The 25,379-nt window shown below is 44.5% G+C and overlaps 1 protein-coding gene across 1 annotated transcript in view; it reads left to right on the top strand.

Annotated features, from left to right (window-relative positions):
* elna (elastin a) overlaps positions 1-25,379 on the top strand; it is a 49,361-nt gene that overhangs the window by 16,449 nt on the left and 7,533 nt on the right. The window contains exons 6-43 of the mRNA XM_080006623.1: positions 7,814-7,996; positions 8,384-8,428; positions 8,521-8,580; positions 8,942-8,977; positions 10,483-10,563; positions 10,902-10,979; positions 11,117-11,164; positions 11,343-11,405; positions 11,526-11,558; positions 11,659-11,733; positions 12,265-12,306; positions 12,402-12,488; positions 12,585-12,635; positions 12,783-12,926; positions 13,057-13,089; positions 13,508-13,642; positions 13,731-13,865; positions 14,365-14,517; positions 15,395-15,547; positions 16,220-16,363; positions 17,181-17,309; positions 17,410-17,505; positions 17,672-17,788; positions 17,881-17,964; positions 18,088-18,120; positions 18,391-18,558; positions 18,697-18,729; positions 18,961-19,077; positions 19,581-19,703; positions 19,798-19,821; positions 20,433-20,483; positions 21,837-21,863; positions 22,062-22,085; positions 22,331-22,354; positions 22,595-22,645; positions 24,614-24,655; positions 24,816-24,905; positions 25,190-25,243. Coding sequence (XP_079862749.1) covers positions 7,814-7,996; positions 8,384-8,428; positions 8,521-8,580; positions 8,942-8,977; positions 10,483-10,563; positions 10,902-10,979; positions 11,117-11,164; positions 11,343-11,405; positions 11,526-11,558; positions 11,659-11,733; positions 12,265-12,306; positions 12,402-12,488; positions 12,585-12,635; positions 12,783-12,926; positions 13,057-13,089; positions 13,508-13,642; positions 13,731-13,865; positions 14,365-14,517; positions 15,395-15,547; positions 16,220-16,363; positions 17,181-17,309; positions 17,410-17,505; positions 17,672-17,788; positions 17,881-17,964; positions 18,088-18,120; positions 18,391-18,558; positions 18,697-18,729; positions 18,961-19,077; positions 19,581-19,703; positions 19,798-19,821; positions 20,433-20,483; positions 21,837-21,863; positions 22,062-22,085; positions 22,331-22,354; positions 22,595-22,645; positions 24,614-24,655; positions 24,816-24,905; positions 25,190-25,243 — 3,066 coding nt within the window. The remainder of the gene's footprint in view (positions 1-7,813; positions 7,997-8,383; positions 8,429-8,520; positions 8,581-8,941; positions 8,978-10,482; positions 10,564-10,901; positions 10,980-11,116; positions 11,165-11,342; positions 11,406-11,525; positions 11,559-11,658; positions 11,734-12,264; positions 12,307-12,401; positions 12,489-12,584; positions 12,636-12,782; positions 12,927-13,056; positions 13,090-13,507; positions 13,643-13,730; positions 13,866-14,364; positions 14,518-15,394; positions 15,548-16,219; positions 16,364-17,180; positions 17,310-17,409; positions 17,506-17,671; positions 17,789-17,880; positions 17,965-18,087; positions 18,121-18,390; positions 18,559-18,696; positions 18,730-18,960; positions 19,078-19,580; positions 19,704-19,797; positions 19,822-20,432; positions 20,484-21,836; positions 21,864-22,061; positions 22,086-22,330; positions 22,355-22,594; positions 22,646-24,613; positions 24,656-24,815; positions 24,906-25,189; positions 25,244-25,379) is intronic.

Raw genomic sequence — 25,379 nt, 5'->3', positions numbered from 1 at the left:
TTGTTTTTTTTTTCCTCTGTCGCGGCTCCCCATATGTGTGCCATAGTGGGATGCCTCAGATCGCTGCTCCATGATCACAGCCTGTCGTAATCACTGAGGAACTCTGAAAATGCTTTTACGGCTGACTCAATTAATCTCACTTTAAGTGTCGATGGGCGAGTTTGGAGTCATGCTGGTCCAGCGCTAGTTCCTTGTCTCAACCCTGACTTGTCAGAAAAGTATTCAATTGATATGCAGCGAGATGCATATGTGCACCATCTGGGGGAGGTAGCGTGGTTGGCCAACTTCACATACCACGGCCACTGGTCTCTTTTATTCATTGTTTTTTTTCCTCCTGTGCATGATTAGAATTTTCTGAAGAAATAATAAATACTAGATATTTGAGAGGAAACTGATTCGCTTCGGCGTCAGGATTGCATTTTCAGCATTTTTTTCAATCACCACAAAAATCCTAAAACCTCATAGACGTTGTATCTGTTAATCTATCGTCCATTTGTATTTTCATGGTCACATTGTTGCTTCTCACTTTCTATAATGTGTTCGCCTGAAATACAACTTGGACGGACTGACCTGTCAAATGAAAGCGTTATCTTTAGAAGTGTGAATGATGTCCGCATTCTTTTTGAGAGAATGGTTCTTCTATAATTCCATGGACTAGTGTTAAAAATGTAAAAAAAACAAAAACAAAACGACAATATCCAATAAGGAGAGCCCTACACATTCAGGTTTCTAGTCAATGTTGACCAGATATGTGTGGCTTTTGTCAGGAAATAATAGTTAAAATGTTGTTGAGAGGGTTGAGGCAGTTTAGTGTGTGTGTGTGTGTGTGTGTGTGTGTGTGTGTGTGTGTGTGTGTGTGTGTGTGTGTGTGTGTGTGCGCGTGCGCACGCTGCCGGGGAGTGCACGCGTGCATGTCCGTGCGTGCGTGTGTGTACGTGTTGTTGTCTGTCTGCCGCATGCCTGCGCGAGCCGCGAATATGTGCCAAGCTAAATTGAGTTCACGGTATGAGCGGTGCATCTTGGGATGCTCTGGAGACATATTGAAGGGCTCAATGTTGGCAGAGCAACTGTTGCATTCCTTTGAAAGTGGCTAAAAAGGTAGAGCTGCCCAGCCTTTCATCTGCACAGAAGAAAAGAAGGAATGAGAGCTCTGCGGCGGGCTTGGAAGCCCATAGCCGTGTTCCGCTTTGTTGTGTTGCGGCGTACACAATGATATCACCACAAGCCCAGCAGATATGCGATCAGACGTGGTATGTGAATGAACACAACTTGGGCAAAGGCATTCCCTGTTCTCTGCACAGATGTTTGGGTGAGGATGGAGCGGCGCCGAGACGTAGCACCGGAGCCAAACGGGGCAAGAAGGGCCACACAGGTCACTGGGCGGGGCGTGCCGGTTTGCCGTGGCCGCAGCATTGTGTAATCCCAATGAGTGCAATGGCCTGTTTTATAGTTATTCTTAAATTTGAGTCGTTCGTAAGAATTGGTCACCTCCTGAGGGCTCCTGTCGTGTATGCCTAAACGCACGAGTGGATGGAGCAACTATGCGGTCCACACACCACTATACCACTGTATTTGGACCACTATATTAAGTGACATCCAGCGACATTTACTGACATTGGCACAGAAAATAATGGAATAAGTTTTCTTATTGTTCGACAAGATATATTGCACCACCGGTGTGGAAAATGAAGCAACAGGCAAAGCCGGGACTATTAAGCGGAGGTTTTATCCGGTCTTTGTGATCTGGGCCCAAAAGCAGAGACACGAAGAGAGCGCGTAAATCACATAACCTTCCTTTCTCGTCCGTAGCTGCTCCGACAGTTTATTACTCGGAGTCCTCTGGCAAATATGAGGGCCCTGCCCCTGGGACCTCTCATTGATAATGTTAATGACTCCATGGAAAGGAAAAGGGAAAAACAATAAGGGGCCCTCCGCCAGCGCTGGCCGTCTGACACCTTCCAGGAAGGCAGCAAGTGTTTGTGTGCATTGATGTGAGTTTGTTAATGCTTAATTAGTCCAGCATGCGGCTCGATCTGCTTTTCATAGCCGGGTGCCCGTGAGTGACGGCACAGGGAACCTGGAAGTGACAGGAGGTTGGGAAGGCCACAGGGATAGAGCAGGATGTGAGGTGAGGGGGGAAACTGCAGAACCCCTCGACTGTCTCACGCGAGCTGGAACCACTGCGGCACCTCACACCCTTTTTTACTTTCATCCAGCTTCTTCCGTTACCTCACAGGAATGCAATCTATCCAGCTATTTGGAGCTGACTCTGTGCCATAATTTTACACTGAAAAATATCTGGTGTCATGACAGTGAAGGACTTAATGATGATGGGGCTTGGCCTTTAAAGGGAAGATTTGTATTAGACCACAGCTGAAGTATTCACTTATCAGTCACACATAAAACACAGATTTCGGAGAGACGATAACCTGCTCAAGTTTTGAGGACTTGTAGCAATAAGGATTGGTTCAGGACCAATCACCACATCGGTTTTACTTTAATTTTTAAGAACACAGCAAGAAACCAGGCCTAGATATGTCTCGGACATTCCAGTGCCTCGACTTTGAGGTCTGCTCAAAGGTCGCCGACGGTAAGGGTGGAACTCTGCCACGGATATTTTATTTTTTATTTTTTTTGCTGTCTTAAATTAAACCCCACACCAGCACCAGCTGGATTCACAAAACAGCGAGGAATGGGGAGGGAGTGGAAGAGGAGAGTGAGAGAACGGTTCTGTCATTCCCTCCTTATGTTTGGCTTCCTCTCTTTTGCTGATTTTCACACCTTTCGACGCGATGCACTACGTCCGGAGGAGCGTGGCGGAAAGAATGAAAGTGAGTAAGCAAGAGAGAAAGAAAGAAAGAAAAACAAAGAGAGAGAGGTTGAGAAGAACACAACAGCCCACTGAAAACAACCTGTTGATTAATGGCCCTTGTATACCCCCGGTTCGGCAACAGAGGATTACCTTGCTTGACCCCAACGGAGAGCAAGCAAGATGTTTCGGAGAATGTGATTGAAACCAGATCCCGCTGTTCACACTGGCCCGCATCCATCACTTGTATTGGGCTCCGGTTTGAGAACATGTCTAGTGACTCAAATCACGAGCCACATTGTCTGTCCGGTCCGCGCCAAGTGTCAGTCTGAAATGTTAATACCAATGCACACTCCTGACGAGTGGGCAATGAACGCTACATGCCGGTCCAATCCCATCCTTCATCGCATTGTCATGTCCCTATGGAAAGACTGCTTCCTTGTGCGGAGCGGTTCAGACCTGAACTTTCACACGTGTACCCGAATCCTGATGTCATCCCAAACCACAATTGAAACACTATTGATGCTCGCAATACTAAATCATTTCCATGCCACATAGCACTAGAGCTCACCCCATCAACCTCGAGGTGCACTTGTCACCACGCAGCTGTGAAATCAAGTGATTGTTTGTGAATGGGAAAGAGCTGTTGAAGCACATTGCCCCGTTGTTTTGAATCCTTAATAGACGGAAACTATGATGCGGGAAAAGTGCAGCGTTGGTTGTATTCCCATTTTTTCGCAGCCCCCCCCCCCAGTTGTTCTCCCGTGTAGTTTTGGGTTTCTGTCTCGTGTATCTCGTAATCATTACAACATTTTACTTTTGCCGGGTTCCCCTGTCTGAGGTCCAAACGCAGTTGGAGTTTTATCGATGTCCGGGGCTTTTTCTGGAGCTGTCACTCGCTTTGGGGGTCACCAAGAAAAACAGCGGTTGTTGGCCGTCGAAATTTCCCCGTAATGTCAGAAATCCCCTATCCTAATGGCTAAGTACTGGGAGCAGCACAAAATAATGAACTCTCATTTTCTGTCAGGTCCAGGGTGCAGGGTTTCCTTGTGCACCGTTCACTGCAATAAACAACCTCGGTGTAACATCAGGGTTGACTTAGAAAAATGAATGTGTGCGTAGACAAGTCTGTTTGTGTGAGATGACATGTGGTAATGATAGTACTCAGACAAAGCTTTTTTAAACAGAATATTTGGTGTAAATAGAACTAAAACAGAGGTCCTTTGTCCGAGCTACAGCATGCCCTGCATATATTTGTGGTACAATCAAGCAATGGGAAGGGCCAGGGAATGTGAAAATGTTTTGGCCTGGACCCTGAAAGACACATGACTTAAATTCGGCGTCATTTACGTCAAAAGACATGCATGTTAGGGGTTAATACTCCTGACCCCTGACCAAGGCACCGTCAAAAAGAGCTGGAGTTGGTCGGGCCGGTGCGCTGCACTGCGACTGCCCACTGCGGTGTCCCACTGCTCCGCAGTGTCAAATCCAGAGGACAAATTTAATTCCAACGTATGCGAGTGCTGAGAAATGACAATAATGAGATCTTAATCCTATTTACTTAACTTTTTGGGGAGGATGATGTCAGACACATTGGAGACGGTCCCATAGGATTCTAGAGGAAGTTGCTTGTACTGCCGATCAACATGGTCCTTGGCCTTCACTTATGGGGTGCTTAAACACACACACACACACACGCACACACACACACACACACACACACACACACACACACACACACACACACACACACACACTTCAAACACAAAGTCAGGCAAGGATGCAGAGATCCAGGGTGGATGTCTGCGTCTTGTCTACTGGTCTCAGATCAGAGGATTAAACCGAGCATGACAGGTGGTGGTCGACCCTGAGGATGTTTGACTCTGGTAGAGCCAGGGCCGGCCATGCACATGTGAGCACAGGTGCATCTGGATGATGGATGGATGGCCTAAGTCTCTGTGCAATGCCACCTGTCTTCACTCCTTCACTCTCCGGTTCGCTCCCTCTCTAACTCAACTCTCTTTATCGCGTCTGCCCCTCTGTCTCGCAACCTTCACTCCGATGATTCATTCTGCTCCGCCGTACTTCCCGTCAAAGCCACGGCTTTAATTGCTCTTTTTTTTTCTTTTTTTTCGAAATAAAATTGTTGACCAATGTTTGCTGATTTACAGGGTTCAGAAGAGTCCGAGATGATACGTCTTTCCTCCCAACTCTAACATCCACTCAATTCTCTGTGAAAATTTAGACGGGCGTGGTATGTGCAGAATGCAGAATATGAGACGGATTCGACATGTCAACGCGAAACACCGAGATGAAAGAAAACCTTGGATCAATTGAATTCATTTCATCACTGAAATCATTGTTCTCGCTGTTACTTCTGAGGTGTGTCTGGGGATGTTTGAGCACTCGGGTAATGGCTGAGCTCAATAATTTGAAGAAGATGGATTATCGCGAGGTCAGTTTAAGCTTAGCGTTTGAGCTCAGGTTGCCGGCATCGCGGGTCTGCCAAGCCGTTGCCAAGGCCGGCGCCGCTTTGTTTTGTCTAGGTCACGAAACCTCACACTTGAATATTTATCCCCCCCCCGCCCCCTTTGCTCTGCCACTGCCTTCACCCTGTCGAGCGCTGGACCCTTTCCAGGCTTCCTCCCTTTATCTCCCATCTCCCTTCTCTCCCTCGGTTTGCTCTTGGCCCACTGACACATCTTGTTTCTTTTTTTACAATTTATCTTTGTTTCTCTTCTTGAAGTTACAACAGTTGATCCTCGGATGAACTTGCCATTACAGTAGTTGGTCTATTCCATTCCATTCTATTCCATTCTATTCTATTCTATTCTATTTTATTCTATTCTCTCTATTTGCTTAAGCAGAAATAATTTCTCGAAAAATGTTGATTCTGATGTACAGTCTTTCTTGACTCACAACTTGACCATCACGCTCAAACCACCGACTATATATCAAACGTGGTATACGCAAATTGGACGGTGGTGTGGTGGGGAGGTGGGGTGATCAAATAACCCCGACCAACCGACCAACCCCTACTAATACTATCTAATAACCTAATTAAAAATGCAATTTCCTGATAAATTCATTTGGGAGCGATATTAACATGATGGAGACTTAGCGACATGAAAGACTCAATTATTTATTTATTTTGTAATCATTATTTATTATTGAACGTGTATTTTGAACTTTTAGTTTGGCCAGTCGTCGCCCATTGATATGGGTGGGAATTAAAAGTAGTTCTGGAAAAGCCACCGAATGCACACACACACCACTTCATTGCTTTATTTTTTGAAATGCAGCCACACACCCTTAGCTCAAACCAAAATATTGCTGGGGATCACAACTTAAATGGATTAAAGCGATTGAAGATCATTTGGCAGTAATACAAAGCTACTTTGTCTTACCAGCGGAGTGTGGAGATCATCCTCCAACTAGTGGACCAAGTTACAGCAAAAATCTGACAAACTTGTGTGTCTTTCTGCAACGTACTGGAAGTTTATCATCTCTAGGGGTGCTATCGTTTTACCTCTGACCACAGATTTTCAAGAAAATATGGACATCTCATAGGAGATAAGTGTTTCTAGTAAAATAGCCTGTCCTTTCACATTACGTGGTCAATGTAGACAATATGAAATTGAATCAAAACATCTGAATGGAGTTTTATCCACCTAACGAAATAAACTTGTGGAGTTTTTAATCGTCATTTTCCCATGACTGAAACTCGCAGCGCTTGTGTCACAATGCTGTTTGTACCTAAATCGACGCACAAATTCGGTTTTCCGTGGAAGGCGCACATCTTATTAAATTATGTGAAACCCTCCGAACGAGGTCTGGCCGCACATTTCCATGAGGAATTTTTTATTGTACGATACGCCCTAATTTGTACAGTTTGCAAGTGCAGTTCTGCAAAAGACTCAAGCCAACAGTGCTCCACACAGCACCTTCCTCATCGCTTGACTCCTTCTCCTCCTCCTGTTGCCTGTTCTTGTCAGCCAGACCCAATCTGGGACCTCACTCAAGCATATCTGCCATGTGGGCAGGATACGTTTTTCTTCTTGTGGATAATTTAACAACACTGCAAACCCTGGTGCTGCTGCTGCTGCACGCAGTATAATTTAGGTTATGGCTTCCAGTCATATAGCAATGAAATTGCTCTTTCAGGTGTCCAGAGTTGGACATCTGAAAATCATTTGATACTGTTCTGTTTTCCTCTTTTAAAAACAAAATATATATATCTTTTTTTTTTTTTTTTTTTTTACCTGTGCTGTCAGAGTGCTGGGCATACAACACAGAGTATTTGTATGCTATTGCATCTAGGACAGAGTTAGTCTCCAAGCGGAGTTCAAGTTCTCAACCTGCAATGCAACTCTTTATTCATTCTTTAATCATCAAGAACTGCTGCAATAACTCTGTCCTGTGGACGACCTGTGGGATGACAAGAGCACAGCTTTTTTTGTAATACAGAACCACCACCAACCCCCCTCTTTGGAGAGCTATTTTACCATGTTTGGGTCTATAAACAACTAATCACTACTCCAAGAGGGGGAGAATCACCACGGGTGAGACAAATAAACATAGAACCAAACAACATATACATGGAAAAACATAAACATCAGATGACAACGTGTATCGAAAAAAACAGAGTTAATTAAGTCCAGGAAAACCGGAACAGCACTTCGGGGACGTTGCCTCTTCCTGTCATAGTTAAGACAGTAAATGAGGAAGAAAAGGAGAGGGATGCAACCAGGACGGTTTTGGGGTGTGATCAAAGCGGACTGTTCTGTTTTCCAATCAAGACAGATCATGCAGCGTCAGACGTATGCTATCATAGGAACATGCCCAAGTTTCAGCTCTTGGCACTAGAAAGAAGAAAAAAAAAAGAAAAAAGGGTCGGGCACAGGCAGCTCTCAGAAGCCTATACTGTTGTCATAGTTATTTATCTGGTGAAAATGTATTTCCCTCTTTATCTGTCTATCACTCTCCCTGTCATTATCCATTCAGGCTATGGGAATCTCGGCGCCGGTGGTCTTGGAGCAGGCGGCCTTGGAGCAGGCGGTCTTGGAGCCGGCGGTCTCGGAGCCGGCGGTCTCGGAGCCGGTGGTCTTGGAGCTGGTGGCTATGGAGGATATGGAGCAGGCACTGGTGGCTTTCTCCCTGGAGCTGGGCAGAAGGCTCCTAAACCAGGTACAGGAGATGGTAGATAATCTGTTATACTATAAAGTGGCGGCAATGTACTATTATTATAATTTTTAAAGCAAGTCAATCCCAATGTTCTTTCTAATTAACTTGCCACAGATTGCATTATTACAAATGTTTCCCTAATTGTTAAACTATGCACACTTGGATCACCGCACAATATCCAAATGAGTATCCTCAGTCGCAGTTTCGAGTGAAGGAACGTCAAGGCTGGTACAGGTCCCAGAACAAGGCCACTTGGTAGCTAAACCTTTGAGACTGTGGTGAAAATCCACATCCCATGCCAGAAACCACGAAACCATCACAAAAGCTTAGACCGACTAAGCTGTTCCATTAGAGAGAGAGACCTGAGTTTTATTATCATTCCTCCCCCAGGTTATTATGGAGCAGGTGGCCTGCCTCTAGGTGGACTATATCCAGGTTATACAAAGCACAGGACACATTCTGATCAACAGCCCATGCATCATCAACTATGTCTGTGACGCCGTCCCGTTTCACCTTTTATGCCTTAGGTTATGGTGGAGGTCTGCCAGGAGGGGGGTTGCCAGGAGGCGGTCTACAGCCAGGTCTAGGTGAATGATTCATCCAAGCACACGCTTTGTAAAAACTGTGTCACCAAGATAGTGGGGAAGAGAGACTGACATTGAAAACCCCAGTTCTGATACATACATAACCTTTATTTACATTTTATTCTTTCTTTTATTTATTTATTTTTTAAACTTCTTTATTGATGAATGTTTTCAAGTACATATTCATCTTGATTCGGACACATTTTTTACAGTTTGGTCACCAAAGGACTTTGAAAGACCCAGTTCTGATGAAGGTCTTGGATGGCCAACAAATCACATATTGTTTTGTTTTTTTCTCTCCTCAATATAATTAATTAAAGAGTGAAGTATATATTCGTCATAATTCAGACTGTCCTGTTCACAGGTACTGGAGGAAAAGGTCCTAAACCACCAAAAGGAGGTATATGCTGATTCTCAGCCTGTTGACAGACTAGGAGAGGGCTGTTGAATACTAATACGAAGCTGTCTTAACTCTCTCTCTATAATCACTGATCTTTGACAGATCTTTAATATTTGGGATGCCAAGACGGAGCCAAATGAATGTTTCACATCAACTTAATCTCAGCATGGAACACCAGTTGGCAAATAATTGGAGCTTTTTTTTGTCATGCATCATGGAAGGACATGGATAGTTAGAGTTTCAAAACAAAAAAATTGGCATGCCGTGTGTGCGCATGATTTTCTTAAAATCAAAAGGTTGATTTTGCATAAAGGCGAAATAAGCTCATTGTGGCAAGCATTGCAGTATGGAAAAAAAACGCCTAAACGTAAGAGTTAGTTTGAGAGCCAAAATGAGATCCTCTTGAGTAATCCTGACCCCTATCACTGCTCTTTACAAGATGTTCAGAACAACTCATTTCTGTTGAAAAAGCACAGATACTGTAAAACACAACATTTCTCTCCACTCTCGTGCCAAACTTTCCTCCACCAAATCTTCCAGGACGCATATTTACGGATAGTGCGCAACGTCTGTTCACAAAGTTGTAGATATAAAACGGGAAGAGAAGGTTAAACAAATAAACCCCTGTGTTTAATCCACGTGCCAAGTTCTTTTAAGAATGAAACTGACAGCTCATTTCCTGCATGCTGGATTGCCAATGAAATAAAGCATTTGATGAGGCATGATCAAATTCCATGCATACTGGCTCTCCCCTGGCTGTAGCGAAGCCTTTGCTTCTGAGCACTGGGGTCATGCCTGACTGGAGGGTCAAACATTCTCTCCTCTGGTCACTACGTGCTCCCAAAACTGGTCAAATCTGGTCATGGCGCTGTCTGCAATGCCTTTGCAGCTACTTTTCTTTACATAAGGATAAAACCATAACTAAACTAAGTGTGGGGTTTAACTAAAGGGGTTCCCAAGCTGTTGGTCCATACCCTCTAGTGGTCTTTGAAGGAATTGGAAGGGGTCTGCAACATTTTTTTTCAATGGTTTAATTATTTTCTTTGACATTTATTTATATATATATATATATATATATATAATTATATACATACACACACACACACACACACACACACACACACACACACACACACACACACACACACACACACACACACACTCACCCTCACACCTCCACTAATGAGGCTGGGTTTAATTCTTGATAGGCTTGCACTTTCATTCAGCAAATGCTGCCTAATGTTGCACTCAACACTAGATGGCAGTTTATTATAGGCAGATCAAGTATATACATTTCTTCGGAATGGGCGGGGGGGGGTCCACAGTCAGAGCTTACTCTGCTAAATGGGCCCTGACATAAAAAAAAAAAAAACAACCCAAAAGACACATACTTGTTTTACAACCCACATTCTAATATACAAGTATGATGGGTACAATGGGACAGTCTTTCTGATCACTGCCTCAAATGCCATCTTTAGTCTGTATCTGCTGCGTTCCTTCCATAGGAGCCGGGGCCGGAGGCACTGTGCTGGGAGCCGGAGCAGGTCCTGGGGGAGCGGGAACCGGAGCTGCCGTGCCTGCTGGAGGCAAGAAACACACATATACAGTAAACACCCAACACAGGGCCGGCCATCCTGCTGCTGCTGATTTTTTATTTTTTTTTGGGGGGGGGGCGTTTTCTGACAGTGTCTTATTGTGTACATATGGTGAGATTAATATGATATGATAGAATACAGAGATAAATATGTTGGCACGATTACACACAGAATACAAATGGAGTGAAAATGTAATACCCTTTTCATTCCCTATTTTGCTAGATTCTTTCAGTTGATAAATGTAGTGATTGTCGAGCCAATAGATTTGCGACCTGGCACAAAAACCGTTTGGGAACCTCTGGTTTATACGACTCTTAATCTCTTTCCAGCCCCTGTCATTCCTCAGACCGGCCTTCCAGGTGGGGGTGCCGGTGCCGCCGCTGCTAAAAAAGCTGCCAAATTGCCAGGTCCGTATGGATGGCAAACATCCGAAAAAAATCTCAACTTTTGACATTATGATCATGGGGACAAAGGGAAGCAAATTGTTTTGTGTACAGAGCAGTTAAAGTAACAGAACCTTCCTGGATCCTGTTCTTTGTTGCAGGTGTGGGGCTGCCTGGACTTTACCAAGGAGGTCTGGTACCAGGGCAAGGTGTGTCTCATCCTTCGTGTCATCACAGCTCAATATAAATCTTATTGATTACATCACTGGTTTTGCAAACAATTTCTTATCAGCGCTCTTACTTTGATCTTGTTTTTTTTTTTTTTTGATGCTCCAGCTGTGGCTTGTTCCGTATTTGGCCTAATGTTTTTGGTGCTTATGCTTCCAGGGTTTGGTGGCCGGGGCGTTCTGCCTGGAGTGCCCATTGGGACTGGGCTGAATCCTAAATCATGTGAGGAGATAATCATATTCAACTGCTTTGCTTTTCGTTACTTATTCCTGCATTCATTTCAGTGATCTTCATATTTTGTTTCCCTTTGATCACCCTCTGATTGTGATTTCTCTTTCATAGTGCCGGGTGGAGGGCAGGGAGGAACCGGCACTGGTAGCGTTATTATGTTTCCATTGTAATAAAAACGACCTCCATTAGAATAACCCAATTTGAGACGTGAATTCATGTTTGTCTCCTTGAACTGGAAATGTAGGAGTCCGTGGCTTTGGAGGACCAATGCAACCAGGAGTATTCCATGGATATCCTCTCAAATCACCCAAAATGCCAGGTATATTAGCTAATTTTGATTTTTACCTCCTGGTGCGCCCAAGTGCTTATGAAAGGGTCTTGCATCTGTTAACCACTCTTGGTGTTACAGCTCTCTTCCTGTGGCGTCCTATTCCCCCTTTAGTCTGGTCAGTGGGCACGCCGGTAACACCCCTCAGCCATTTCCTACCTCAAACCATGCTCATTACTGGGATACATTAACCCCTTTATTGTGTTAACATTTACTGCTGGATGTAATAGTATACAATTATGTGGTTTCAGCCTTTTAAACAACCTGGCCTCCATAGCTTTCAGCAATTGAGCAATCAACTGAAATTGATGTTATTTTAAATAATTACGTTGCCGTTGGAAATATTGACAATGTATCAGATAATCGTTGTTTAATATACGGTACCGTGCTCCTTTTGTCCTTTTATGACAGTTTATCTGAAGAATGTTGTCTGCATTTGTGCATGTGCACAAGTGAATTTATGAGTGCATAAAATGACATCATCTAATCTCGCCACCCGTTTTTTTTTTTCCCCCTCCACAGGTGGCTATGGTGCAAAACCTGGCGGTGGCAAGCTTCCCTTTGGTAGCGAAAGCTTTTCACAACCAATTGCATTAATTTGGAATAGCCACTGTACACTTTGCCATGAATTAATGATGATTATTAACACAATGTTTCAGGTTATGGGGGATTTGGAACAGGTGGTGCAGGACTTCCAGGTGGAAAGGGTGGTCCTGGATCCAGGCCTGGATATCCCATTGGTACAGGTGTGTATTTTATAAACGTGCTGTGAGTTACGGTGGAATGGAAGCCCAAAAGAACAGTTAAATAGCTCCGTCCGTCTGGCTCCTGTATTTCCACAGGAGTGGGGCCGGGAGGGATCTCACAAGCGCAGGCTAAAGCTGCCAAATACGGTACCGCTCTCTTCATCTGTTTCAGAATATTTAGCAAATGAAAAAAATAATTAATTGATTTATACATAATCAGTTTACTCTGGATTTATTATGAATTAGAAAATGTCATAAAAGTGCTAAAAAAAAAAGTCTCTCCCTCACATGCAGGTGGAGCTGTGCCTGGTTTGGGTGGTTATGGTGGTGTTGGGGGCTATGGTGGTTTGGGTGGTGTGGGTGGTTTGGGTGGTGCTGGTGGTGTGCCAGGTGGCGTACCTGGAGCAGGAGGATTCCAACCTTGGCAGGTGCCGGGAGGTACAGTGTTATTCGGAGATCCCCTCTCCATTTCATCTTTATTTTTTCCATTGTACTTAACCTGATGATATTAACAAAAATAAAAGGTATTGTGTCATTCTATAACTTGACGGTTTGAATTTTACACCAGGTTATGGAGCTGGCGGAAAGGCACCTAAATACGGTAAGGACTCAAGGAGCATTTTTACAAATTAGTAAAAAAATAAACGATGAAACTGCTGGAAAAATTGAAAAAAAACTTATTTTTTTTCATTAAATCTAGCTGCCACACTTAGTCAAACACTTTCATATGTCAGTTCAGTTGTCTTTACTTAGAAGGAAATTTAAAGGTAAATAGGCCTTCAGGCTAATAGGTCTTTCTTTTTCAATATGAATTACTTTTTAATAAAATCCCTTTAAATTGAACAATTCACATAAGTGCCTGGAATTCTGTAAACCTATGCTCAATCCACAACATTCTGCCATAGGTTCCATTTTTCTTCTGATTAGTGTCTTTCCAGGGCAGAGGGAGATTTCAGATCGGCTCCTGATGAAACCTGTTCTTCATCATTATTCTACATTGATCGGACTCTGTTTGACAGGGCTTGCAGGGGCAGGTGGTGTACCGGGAGCCGGAGGTCAGGTATCAGGGATACCAGGAGCGTACCCAGGAATAGTTCCAGGGGCAATACCAGGGGCGGGAGGATACTCACCAGCCAGTAAAGCTGCAAAATATGGTACTGTATATGCATTACCTTAATGCATTAAAATATGAAATACAGTTTGAATGAGTTTGAATACATTGATATCTATGTACAACCACAGGAGCTGGAGGCACTGGAGCTATTCAAGGAGCCGGAGGACTGGGAGGATTGGGAGGACTGGGAGGAGTACCTGGTGCTGTGCCTGGAGGTGTTGGAGCTGGAGGCTACTCTGCTGCTGCTAAGGCTGCTAAATACGGTAACAAGGCTAAACATATCAACACATAGACTGAATAACATTTCTGTTCACCATAATAACCAACCACTATGCTACGTGCCATCATGCAGCATTGAGTTTGTTGGCCATTGTTTTCGCATAATGTTACTCTCACACCTCAACATCTGTATAGGAGTACCAGGGCAGGGCTAGTACCATGAGCAGGGCTGGTACCTGGTACCAGGGGCAGGGTTAGTACCAGGAGCAGGGCTAGTACCAAGAGCAGGGCTAGTACCAGGGGCAGGGCTAGTACCAGGAGCAGGGCTAATACCAGGGGCAGGGGGAGTACCAGGTAGACTGCCGGGTGCCGTGCCGGCTGCTGTACCAGGATTACCCAGGAATGGTTCCAGGGGCAGTACCAGGGGCGGGGGGATACTCACCAGCCAGTAAAGCTGCAAAATATGGTACTGTATATGCATTACCTTAATGTATTAAAATTTGACATACAGGAGAATACTTTTATATCTCTGTACAACCACAGGAGCTGGAGGCACTGGAGCTATTCAAGGAGCAGGAGGACTGGGAGGACTGGGAGGATTGGGAGGACTGGGAGGACTGGGAGGAGTGCCTGGTGCTGTGCCTGGAGGTGTTGGAGCTGGAGGCTACTCTGCTGCTGCTAAGGCTGCTAAATACGGTAACAAGGCTAAACATATCAACACATAGACTGAATAACATTTCTGTTCACCATAATAACCAACCAACCAACAAGTACCAGGGGCAGGGCTAGTACCAGGGGCAAGGCTAGTACTAGCAGCAGGGCTAGTATCAGGGGCAAGGCTCGGGGCAGGGCTAGTACCAGGAGCAAGGGCTAGTACCAGGAGCAGGGCTAGTACCAGGGGCAGGGCTAGTACCAGGGGCAGGGCTGGGTGCAGGGCTAGTACCAGGAGTGAGGCTAGTACCAGGATCAGGGCTAGTACCAGGGCCAAGGCTAGTAACAGGTGTAGGGCTAGTACCAGGAGCAGGGCTAGTACCAGGGGCAGGGCTAGTACCAGGGGCAGGGCTAGTACCAGGAGCAGGACTAGTAAATGGGGCAGGGCTAGTAGCATCGGCAGGGCTAGTGGCAGAGCTAGTATCAGGAGCTGGGCTAGTACCAGAAGCAGGGTAAGTACCAGTGGCAGGGCTAGGGGCAGGGCTAGTACCAGGAGCGAAGCTAGTACCAGGAGCAGGGCTAGTACCAGGGGCAGGGCTAGTACCAGGAGCAGGGCTAGTACCAGGGGCAGGGCTAGTACCAGGGGCAGGGCTAGTACCAGGAGCGAAGCTAGTACCAGGAGCAGGGCTAGTACCAGGGGCAGGGCTAGTACCAGGGGCAGGGGGAGTACCAGGTAGACTGCCAGGTTCCGTGCCGGCTGCTGTACCAGGATTACCCAGGAATAGTTCCAGGGGCAATACCAGGGGCGGGAGGATACTCACCAGCCAGTTAAGCTGCAAAATATGGTACTGTATATGCATTACCTTAATGTATTAAAATTTGACATACAAGAGAATACTTTTATATCTCTGTACAACCACAGGAGCTGGAGGCACTGGAGCTATTCAAGGAGCAGGAGGACTGGGAGGACTGGGAGGATTGGGAGGATTGGGAGGACTGGGAGGAGTGCCTGGTGCTGTGCCTGGAGGTGTTGGAGCTGGAGGCTACTCTGCTGCTGCTAAGGCTGCTAAATACGGTAACAAGGCTAAACATATCAACACATAGACTGAATAACATTTCTGTTCACCATAATAACCAACCAACCAACAATTACCAGGGGCAGGGCTAGTACCAGGGGCAGGGCTAGTACCAGGGGCAAGGCTAGTACTAGAGGCAGGGCTAGTATCAGGGGCAAGGCTCGGGGCAGGGCTAGTACCAGGGGCAGGGCTAGTACCAGGGGCAGGGCTAGTACCAGGGGCAAGGCTAGTACTAGAGGCAGGGCTAGTATCAGGGGCAAGGCTCGGGGCAGGGCTAGTACCAGGAGCAGGGCTAGTACCAGGGGCAGGGCTAGTACCAGGGGCAAGGCTAGTACTAGAGGCAGGGCTAGTATCAGGGGCAAGGCTAGTACCAGGAGCAGGGCTAGTACCAGGGGCAGGGCTAGTACCAGGGGCAGGGCTAGTACCAGGAGCAGGGCTAGTACCAGGGGCAGGGCTAGTACCAGGGGCAGGGGGAGTACCAGGTAGACTGCCGGGTGCCGTGCCGGCTGCTGTACCAGGATTACCCAGGAATGGTTCCAGGGGCAGTACCAGGGGTGGGGGGATACTCACCAGCCAGTAAAGCTGCAAAATATGGTACTGTATATGCATTACCTTATTGTATTAAAATTTGACATACAGGAGAATACTTTTATATCTCTGTACAACCACAGGAGCTGGAGGCACTGGAGCTATTCAAGGAGCAGGAGGACTGGGAGGATTAGGAGGATTGGGAGGACTGGGAGGAGTGCCTGGTGCTGTGCCTGGAGGTGTTGGAGCTGGAGGCTACTCTGCTGCTGCTAAGGCTGCTAAATACGGTAACAAGGCTAAACATATCAACACATAGACTGAATAACATTTCTGTTCACCATAATAACCAACCAACCAACAATTACCAGGGGCAGGGCTAGTACCAGGGGCAAGGCTATTACTAGAGGCAGGGCTAGTATCAGGGGCAAGGCTAGTACTAGAGGCAGGGCTAGTAACAGGGGCAAGGCTCGGGGCAGGGCTAGTACCAGGAGCAGGGCTAGTACCAGGGGCAGGGCTAGTAAAAGGTGTAGGGCTAGTACCAGGTGCAGGGCTAGTACCAGGGGTAGGACTAGTAATAGGTGTAGGGCTAGTACCAGGAGCAGGGCTAGTACCAGGAGCAGGACTAGTAACAGGGGCAGGGCTAGGGGCAGGGCTAGTACCAGGAGCGGTGATAGTACCAGGAGCAGGGCTAGTACCAGGAGCAGGGCTAGTACCAGGAGCAGGGCTAGTACCAGGAGCAGGGCTAGTACCAGGAGCAGGGCTAGTGCCAGGGCCAGGGCTAGTAACAGGTGCAAGGCTATTAATAGGGGCAGGGCTAGTACCAGGAGCAGGGCTAGTACCAGGGGCAGGGCTTGTACCAGGGGCAGGGGAAGTACCAGGTAGACTGCCGGGTGCTGTACCAGGATTAGTACCGGGTACAGGAGGATATGGTAATTCTGAGCAACAGATTGTTTCTGTCATTCTGTTATTTTGGTGATAATATACTGCATATTTATCTTAATGTTATTTTGGCTTTGTCTTCTGGCATTTGGTTGTATCACCCACAGTTCAAAGCCACACAATTTGCCTCTACTGAAAAAAAATATTGTCTGCCTTACACCCAAGGAGCGGCGCTTGGACTGGGGGGCGTGGCAGGTGGCCCAGGAGGTCTGGGAGGACCAGGGGCAGTACTACCTGGTCGGGGAGCGGTAGGAACCGGAGGACACTATAATGCTGCCAAAGCTGCGAAATATGGTACTGGGAATACAAAACAGAAAACTTTGACACCTTCAATGCTGCTGAGTTTCTCATAATTTCTTTCAGTATTATGATGGTCTACTACGCATCTTTGCAGGTCTTGGTGCTGCCAGCGGGGTGCCTGCTAGGGGATATGGAGTCCCAGGGGGTGTTGCTGGTGGTGTGCAGGGTGGAGGATCCCAATGGCCAGGAGGTAAGTTGGCTGAAATGGATCCCACATAGACTTGATGTGGAATCTTGCTGACTTTACAAATTCATCTCCAGGCTATGCAAAGTATGCAAATAACTAGCTTCACCAAGGCACTTTTTCCAGTGCAGTGAACTGTACCGAATAAATGCTGCGCCTTTTCATGCACCAGGAGTCGGAACAGGACTAGGACCAGGAGGTTATGGAGGAACGGCCGGGGGAGCTGGAGGTGTAGCTGGAGGAGTTGGAGCTGGAGGCTACTTTGCTGCTGCTAAAGCAGCTAAATACGGTACAGAGAAAATGTATTATTCAAGGGCAGTGTTTGGTTGTTATTGTTTTTAAGATTACAAAATATCTATTTTTTTTACTTTTCATATACAGGTCAAGGTTATGGAGGGCAAGCTCCTGGTGGTGGTGTGGGTGGAGGTCAGGGAGCAGTGCCAGGGTCTTTACCTGGATATGGATGTAAGCATTACAGCTATGGATCACACCGAAAACCTATGAAATCAATACCTTATTTATCATTACACCTTATAATTTACCTTACTACTGATTAACTTATTTTGATGTGTCTGGGCTGTGTTACAGCTTTGGCGTCTGGGGGCAAACCTCCTAAATATGGTAAGTGCAATACTTTTCAGATTCAGATTGTGATATAGTTGAAGCAAATCATAATGACAGATGTTGGGTTTGTCATATGTAATTGTGCAGTGCTGTATATTTTGCTGTAATTTATTTTTGCCATGTATGTATCTGACATGGCAAAGATATTCAGTAAAAACATCTTGTGTGCATTTTGCTTACTACTTAACTGCACCACAGTACTCAATCAACTTAATTCAGGGTGTGTGTGAGGGTTTTCTGAAATATTACTCTGTTACCCTATTGAAGGAGTTCCAGGGGCAGGCCTTGGAGCTGGAGGTGTTCCAGGGGCCGTTCCAGGGCTCGTTCCAGGGGCCGTACCAGGGCTCGTACCAGGGCACGTTCCAGGGGCCGTACCAGGGCTCGTACCAGGGGCCGTACCAGGGGCTGGTCTAGTACCTGGTGCCGGATATGGAGGTAAATCAGGGAGATTGTAAATCAACAAGCAAATGAAGTGCACATTTACTAGACACTATATAAAGTATAACTCCCTGTTATACATTATATCACATTTTTCATTTTCTCATTTCTTCTTCCTGACCATTCAATGCGTAGGTTATGGTGCTGGCGTCAAACCCCCCAAGTATGGTGAGTTTTTCACACTCACCCACCCCCAGACCCACACACATATTATGTGCCATGTTTATAATTAAACATTTTGTTGGCACGCAATGGCACATTACATGACACATGGTGGACATAAACTGTCGTTGTATATGGTTTATAGATTATCTCTAAATGGTAGCACTTACTTTAATTTATGTTTTGTTATCACAATTATTCACTCACTCACTCATGTACTGAATCATGATCTACCAGGAGCATATCCAGGAGGTGTGGGAGCCGGCCTGGGAGTAGGAGGTCTGGGGGGAGTGGGCGGAGCAGGCGGAGTTGGAGCTGGAGGATATTCTGCCGCTGCCAAAGCTGCTAAATATGGTACATGGGAAGATTGCAGATTTGACGAAGCATAAACATAACACCAAACTGGTGCCACAGTGTTTTATTCTGGCCCGGTCCACCATACTCGGTAGAATTTGGCCTTTTTCAATTCAAGTCCTTAACCTTCTTGAAAAAAAATCTAACAAAATAGAATATTCACTACCTTGTCTTTATAGGAGAAAAAACGAAATCTTGCTTGTTCTGTAATAATCTTTTTTTTTAAGAAATCACATCATATTTCTGCGATTTGATTCTTCTATGTTTTAAACCGCAAATAATATAATAACTATCCTGATTGAGTGATCTGGTCAAACCTTTAAACATCACTGTTCTATTATACCTATTAGTTCATGCAATAACAACTGGAATAAGAATCTGAAAAAGGCACAGGAATCTGATTTATTTTTTCAAATAATGCATTTATGTGGTTCGTTTTTTTTTACAAGAGGGATTATATTCGTAACATTAGGTATAATATCCTTTTCCTGTCCTGGCCCCAGGTTTGCCCGGTGGAACCGGTGTCACAGGGGCCGGGGTGCAGGTTCCGGTGGCCACACCAGGAGCAACAGTGGGGGGAGGCGTGCCGGTACCAGACGGTACCGATTTCGCTGACAGAGAACGATGTACGTCTTTTTAGAAAGTGTCTTTGTTTGGTGATTCATATGTGTGTTTTTTCACTCTGTGAAGTGTTTTGTTTTTTTTCTTTTCTCTTTACAGTTGATGGATTTACTCCCCTTCCAGGTACAATGTCTGGCACTTTATATTCGAGGGCATTTATACTTTATACATGTTAAATTTACTCAAACTGTTTTTCTCAAGCAGTGCAGAAGGAAATGTGGGTGTTAGAATTATTTTAAATACATGATACATTTTGACCTGAGCTCAGTGGTTCTATAGAAGGGAAATGTTACACACAATATTGTGTAAATGGAGTGTAGTTTATGTTAAACAGTACACTATTGTCCAATATATATTTCATTAAAGCCAATGAATAGAATTTTTGTCTTTAACCGTACCTAGATTTTTCTCTAGACTTATAGCCGAATTTTGGCTGATAATGACAGAAACTTCACATGTTTTACAATCTGTCACACCGTAATCTACTTCTTTTCGGCAAATGCTTGTCACTTGTCATTAAGCAGCAAGTACAGCACCGAGCTTTCTAATATCTCTTTTACCACATGCCCCCTCCCCTTGGCCCCGAAAACTGACATGATGACTGTATTGTAGATTCCAGCAGCTATTGACATCTTTAGCTTATATCCTTTTGGCCTCTGCATATGCTAGTTTACCCCACGCTATGTTATTTCAATGTGCAATGGATGAAAGTGGAATCTGTTGTCTCTTGGCAGGGCCCACGCCTATTGCCGCTATTGGCAAGGCCCCGGCAGCGGCGGAGCCCAGTAAGACTTGTTGTTTGAATACTTGTGTTACTGCTTAAGTTTGAAGTTCATCTGACATTTAAAAAAATTAAATAAAATGGAACCCACCAACCAGTATTTGTTAACATAAAAAATGTTCTCCCAGCAGAAAATGACCGAAAATAGTCCTGTGAGACTGACCAATTCTGGTAAATTGCAGATATGAAAAGAATCAATACTTGGGAAACAAATAGCTTTTGCCTACTTTTTTTTCTTTTATAAAAATTCTTAAATACACATTCTTTGTGTCTAAAATCTGTTTGCAGTTGTTTTTTTTTATGTAATCTTGCTTTATTTAAGAAGACAGTACAATATTTAGTTGTGTAGTTTTTACCTTGGGGGGAGTTCATCAGTCAAACAAATACTGGTTGGATTTTCCACATCCAAAGTAAAAAGAAAATCATAATTATCTACCATTACTTTACTCATTCCGGCACTCGATTATCAATTCGTCTGATAAACATTGCCTGAATGTAACTTGATTCATCAAATTAATTACAAGATATTCTAGTTTTTAGGAGGTCGAAAACCAGTCGAAACATCGTGGAATCTTACCTTTAGCATGTATGGCTGCTCCACCACTTTTTCCTTCTCTTGACATAAACAAAAATTGCACACTTGTTCTCTTCCTTTTCCTTGTATTAGCTCATTACGCTTCACACTTCCATTGATGCTTCTCGTTGCACACATTTGGTGGATGACCCATACGTACTGTATAAAGCTCTTAGAATAAAGTCCCCCCCCCCCCTCTTACCCTGCACACAAGATGTTTCCAAAAAGCAGTCTGACCAGATAACAGCATTTCTACATGATGGATTTTTCTGGGAACGCTGTAGTGTAGAGCAAGGTCTTCGAGCAGATTATCTCCAAATTTGTACGTTACAATACAACAAGTTTGACCACCACTTTTATCAATGCAGTTATTACACATTGTGTATATGTAACAGATTATTATAATAATTATGAATATTCCACTTTTCTATTTGAAAAAAAAAAATACAAAGGAATATTTACAACAATTATAATAATCTGTTATGTAATAGTTATGGATTTGTTTTGAAAAACCGCCCTACGGTAAACTATTTGTAGGACTCTTGTCACTTTGTCAGTGCTTTGTTTGACTTTTTTGGGGCTATTTATATATTGAATATTCATCATTTTGTTCCCTGTCCAGTTGGTCTAACGACTGTCTTTTCCCTTTTTTTCTACCGTTGCGTTGCATGGACGGACGTAGGCGGTAAGTTTAATGAGCTCCGTTTCAGCCTTTGTCGCAGTGATTCATTTCAAACGTTCCTAAAATCATTTCAACTCGCCCTGACGTCTGTTTGTTTCCAGCTGGCGGTGGTGCTGTGCTCCCCAGTGGTAAGCAGACGCTCGGGCGCTCTGAAATATGCAATATGGGAATACATATTTGTGTTTGTGTGTTATTTTACAGCTAATGTAGGTGTTTTGCAGACATATGCTCCGCGCTATATATTCAAGCACTTTATTTATTTTCTCCAATGTAAAACAACAACAACAACAACAACAACAACAACCTTTTTGTGTTCGCATGCGCAGTAGGTGTCGCAGCGCCCTCTGCTGGTAAGACCTGTTCTGTTGTTTTTTTTTCTCCTCCGCTATTTCAATATAATCCATTCATTTTTTTTTTTTAACCACAAACATTTAAATGAGCTTATCCGGCCATAGAAATTCCCCCAAAAAAATTTAATCCATTTTTGCTCATTTTACATGTAATATTATTGTAAAAGAATGCTTTTTTTTTTTTTTTTTATTGTCTGCAAACACATTTTAAGCCGTTGAATAAAGAGATTGTTTTGTATTTTCAGTTGGTACAGGCCAAGTACAGCCAGGTAAGGAAGACCCAACACCTACACGTACACATCCGCTGGATGAGATCAACTCAGACGTGATGAACATAGATTTGCGATTATTCGATTCGATTATTCGTGATGGGGTTTGCGGTCTGTTGCTATTCATTTTCTGACCACGGGGTGGAGACAAATGCACGTTTTGGGGTTTCGAGGGGCCGTGAAACTGCGCGCACTAGCGGCTGCATTGTGGCGATAATAACAGCCCTTCGTTGTTTTTAGGGGTCGGTGTCGGCGCGGGTGGAAAAGCACCTAAACCATTCTTACCAGGAGGTAAGGGTAGTTCATTTCGGTTTTGTTTTTTGTTTGTTTTTTTTATTTTTTTTATTATTATGGTTAACTAATCGTTGCTGGAGGTCATTTTACTTGAACTCTTACTCTCACTGTAGAACAAAACACATACAAATGTCTATACAACCGTTTATTTATTGGGCTTTGTCGTTGTACCCACTGGTTGACTTGTCATCGATTTTGGAACATGTCCATCATACAGTTCACGCTACCCACATAAATCAATCGGGAAAGTGGAGTTTGACGGTTGCTATGGGTTGCTATGGACGCCGGTCGCCATTTTGGAAGGGTCACTTAATCACCCAAATATATATGAAACGTGCAAAAGGGTCGAGGTTTCACACGACATGCTTTGCGCGACTTTGTGGGGCAGTGTTTCGCCTAGGAAGACCTCCGAGCCATCTTTTAGCTCAAAAAGCCCGCCAGTCAACGCCAGCGATCACCCCCAAAGATGGCGGCTCCGGCCTGAACTCCTACAGCCCCCACCCCATCAATCCGAATGGAGCTGCTCATTAGCCCACATGGGGGAGGACACACTTGCATTTTCAGTTATGATGGCCTGCTGAAATATATCACTTACGTCATGCGCGCTCCAGGTTTCCGGGGTGTTTTTTAAATGAGGGCTGACCGCACGATAGCGACAGAAGGAGAGAAAGGGATGGGTGTGCCTTAGGATGATGTGCCTCGGGTGTTGGTCATCGTGGAAGCTTCTTTTCTCCATTATCTTGCTGCAAGTAAACAGATGTCCATCCCTCAGATCTTGGCACATGGGAAAGACCTGCACACACCCGTGTGTTGTGTCTGTTACAGTACGTCTGTGTCTGTATGGCCTTGTCGTTTCCTATTCTACCACTATGTTGTCATGAATATTTCATGGTTGTATTCGTGATCCAACCCACCCGGTGTTATGGATCACATCTCAAGGCCCCGGTGGATTCATTTCGCCAAACATCCTGTCTGGGCGGCTAAGTAAATGACCTTGTTTGAATCGATAACACTACTGGTTAATATGCAATAAAAAAGCAGCATCAGGCATTTATTCCCACAATTATGGACACGTTTGCGTGGAAAGGTCGTTGGTTTTGAGCAATCCTGCCCACGTATATCCATATTAGTTTGTCAGCATAATTATTTTTTGAATACATGAATGATGAGGTTTATTATTGATGAGCGACGATGGAGTAAAGAAAAGAAGGGTAGAAAGCCTGCGTTGGCGCGCTCTACATCCTAAATGTAAAATAAATCAAGTTTGTGCACTACTATGACTTCTTATAGAGTAATATGTCAGTGCCACTGGTTCAGGTGGATCATCAGCGTTAAACAACTGATCATGAATAGGGCTGATTTTGTTCAGCTCTATTCATTATGTAAACACAATTCAGTGCTGGTCCATTCTACAGCCTCCTACTTTATATGTTTTACATTATTATTTGGCGGACACTTTTGGCCAAAGCAACTTAACACACACACACACACACACACACACACACACGCACACACGCACATCAGGAGCAATTAGGGGTTACGTGTCTTGCTCAAGGACACTTCAGCACTCTAGCGGGAGGAGCCGGGCATCGAACGGGCAACCTTTGGATTACTAGACGGCACACTCTACCTCTTGACCTACCGTCCCCCGTGTATAGACAGAATATACATTACTTGAAATGTTTTTAGTTTTTTTTTTACATGAAAATTAAATTAAACAAGATGTATTTGTACAAGATCAGAGAATTGAATTTGGGTGAGTGTGTGTTAAAATGGAGAAATTAAAACTCCTGAACACAGCATCATTGTAAAATCTCACCTTCAAACCAAGTGTTTTATTTATACAGTATAAATGGGACTAGAGAATGACAAATTTTATGGGACTAGAGAATCCATTTCATTATCAGAAGCGCCGTCGGAGGCCTCGCTGTAAAGACCCACTCTGTGTGTTGTGTGTCCTCACAGGTGTGGGCGCGGGTGGATACCCCTACGGAGTCGGCTACGGAAGTAAGCGTCTCATACCGTCAAATTAGGCATTTGAATGAATACTTATGGGGCCTTGAACTCTTAACTGTTCCACATTGAGAGTTAGAACCCTATGTGCCTATGTGCATGTAAATTACATTACATATTCATCCAAAACATTTCCATGCTCATGGTGCTTAAGGCCCTTACGGTGCTGGAACAGGCCTTGGAACTGGAGCTGGAACTGGAACTGGAGGTGTATTGCCTGGAGCTAAGCCCTTAAAGACCCCAGGTTGATATTGCCATTATATTGTGTGTTTATATTTCTTGTCTTTGTTTTTTGGGGATCCACTTTTGTGCGATTTTAATGTGACCGAATATATTATATTAGTGTATTTCTGAGGGTCCATGCTTGCCAAGTCTTGCCATTGCCTTGAGTATACATTCTATGGCTGAGAAGCAAATAACACTTTTGTTTTGTAAGTGTAGTGCACTGTTATGTAATCGGCTACACTCTATCGGACGAGTGTGAAGGAACCACAGTCTCACGTTGTGTTTGTGTTGTGTCTATTCCAGCTGTGTCTGGAGGTGCAGGGGCAGGAATCCCGCTGTCAGCTGGACTGCCTGCAGGTAGGACATCTGTCTTCAATACCTCTGAATATAAACAAACCATCCTTTCATTTCAAGATTATTTTTTATTTGAATTAGCATTGTTTGAAATGTGAACCCATGTTTAGCCTTTCGCTAAAAAAAAGGATTGTAAAAA

Source organism: Zeus faber (genome assembly GCF_960531495.2).
Source record: "Zeus faber genome assembly, chromosome: 9".
Lineage (NCBI taxonomy): Eukaryota > Metazoa > Chordata > Actinopteri > Zeiformes > Zeidae > Zeus > Zeus faber.
Note: the sequence above shows the minus strand (reverse complement) of the source record. Positions and strands in the feature narration are given on the sequence as shown.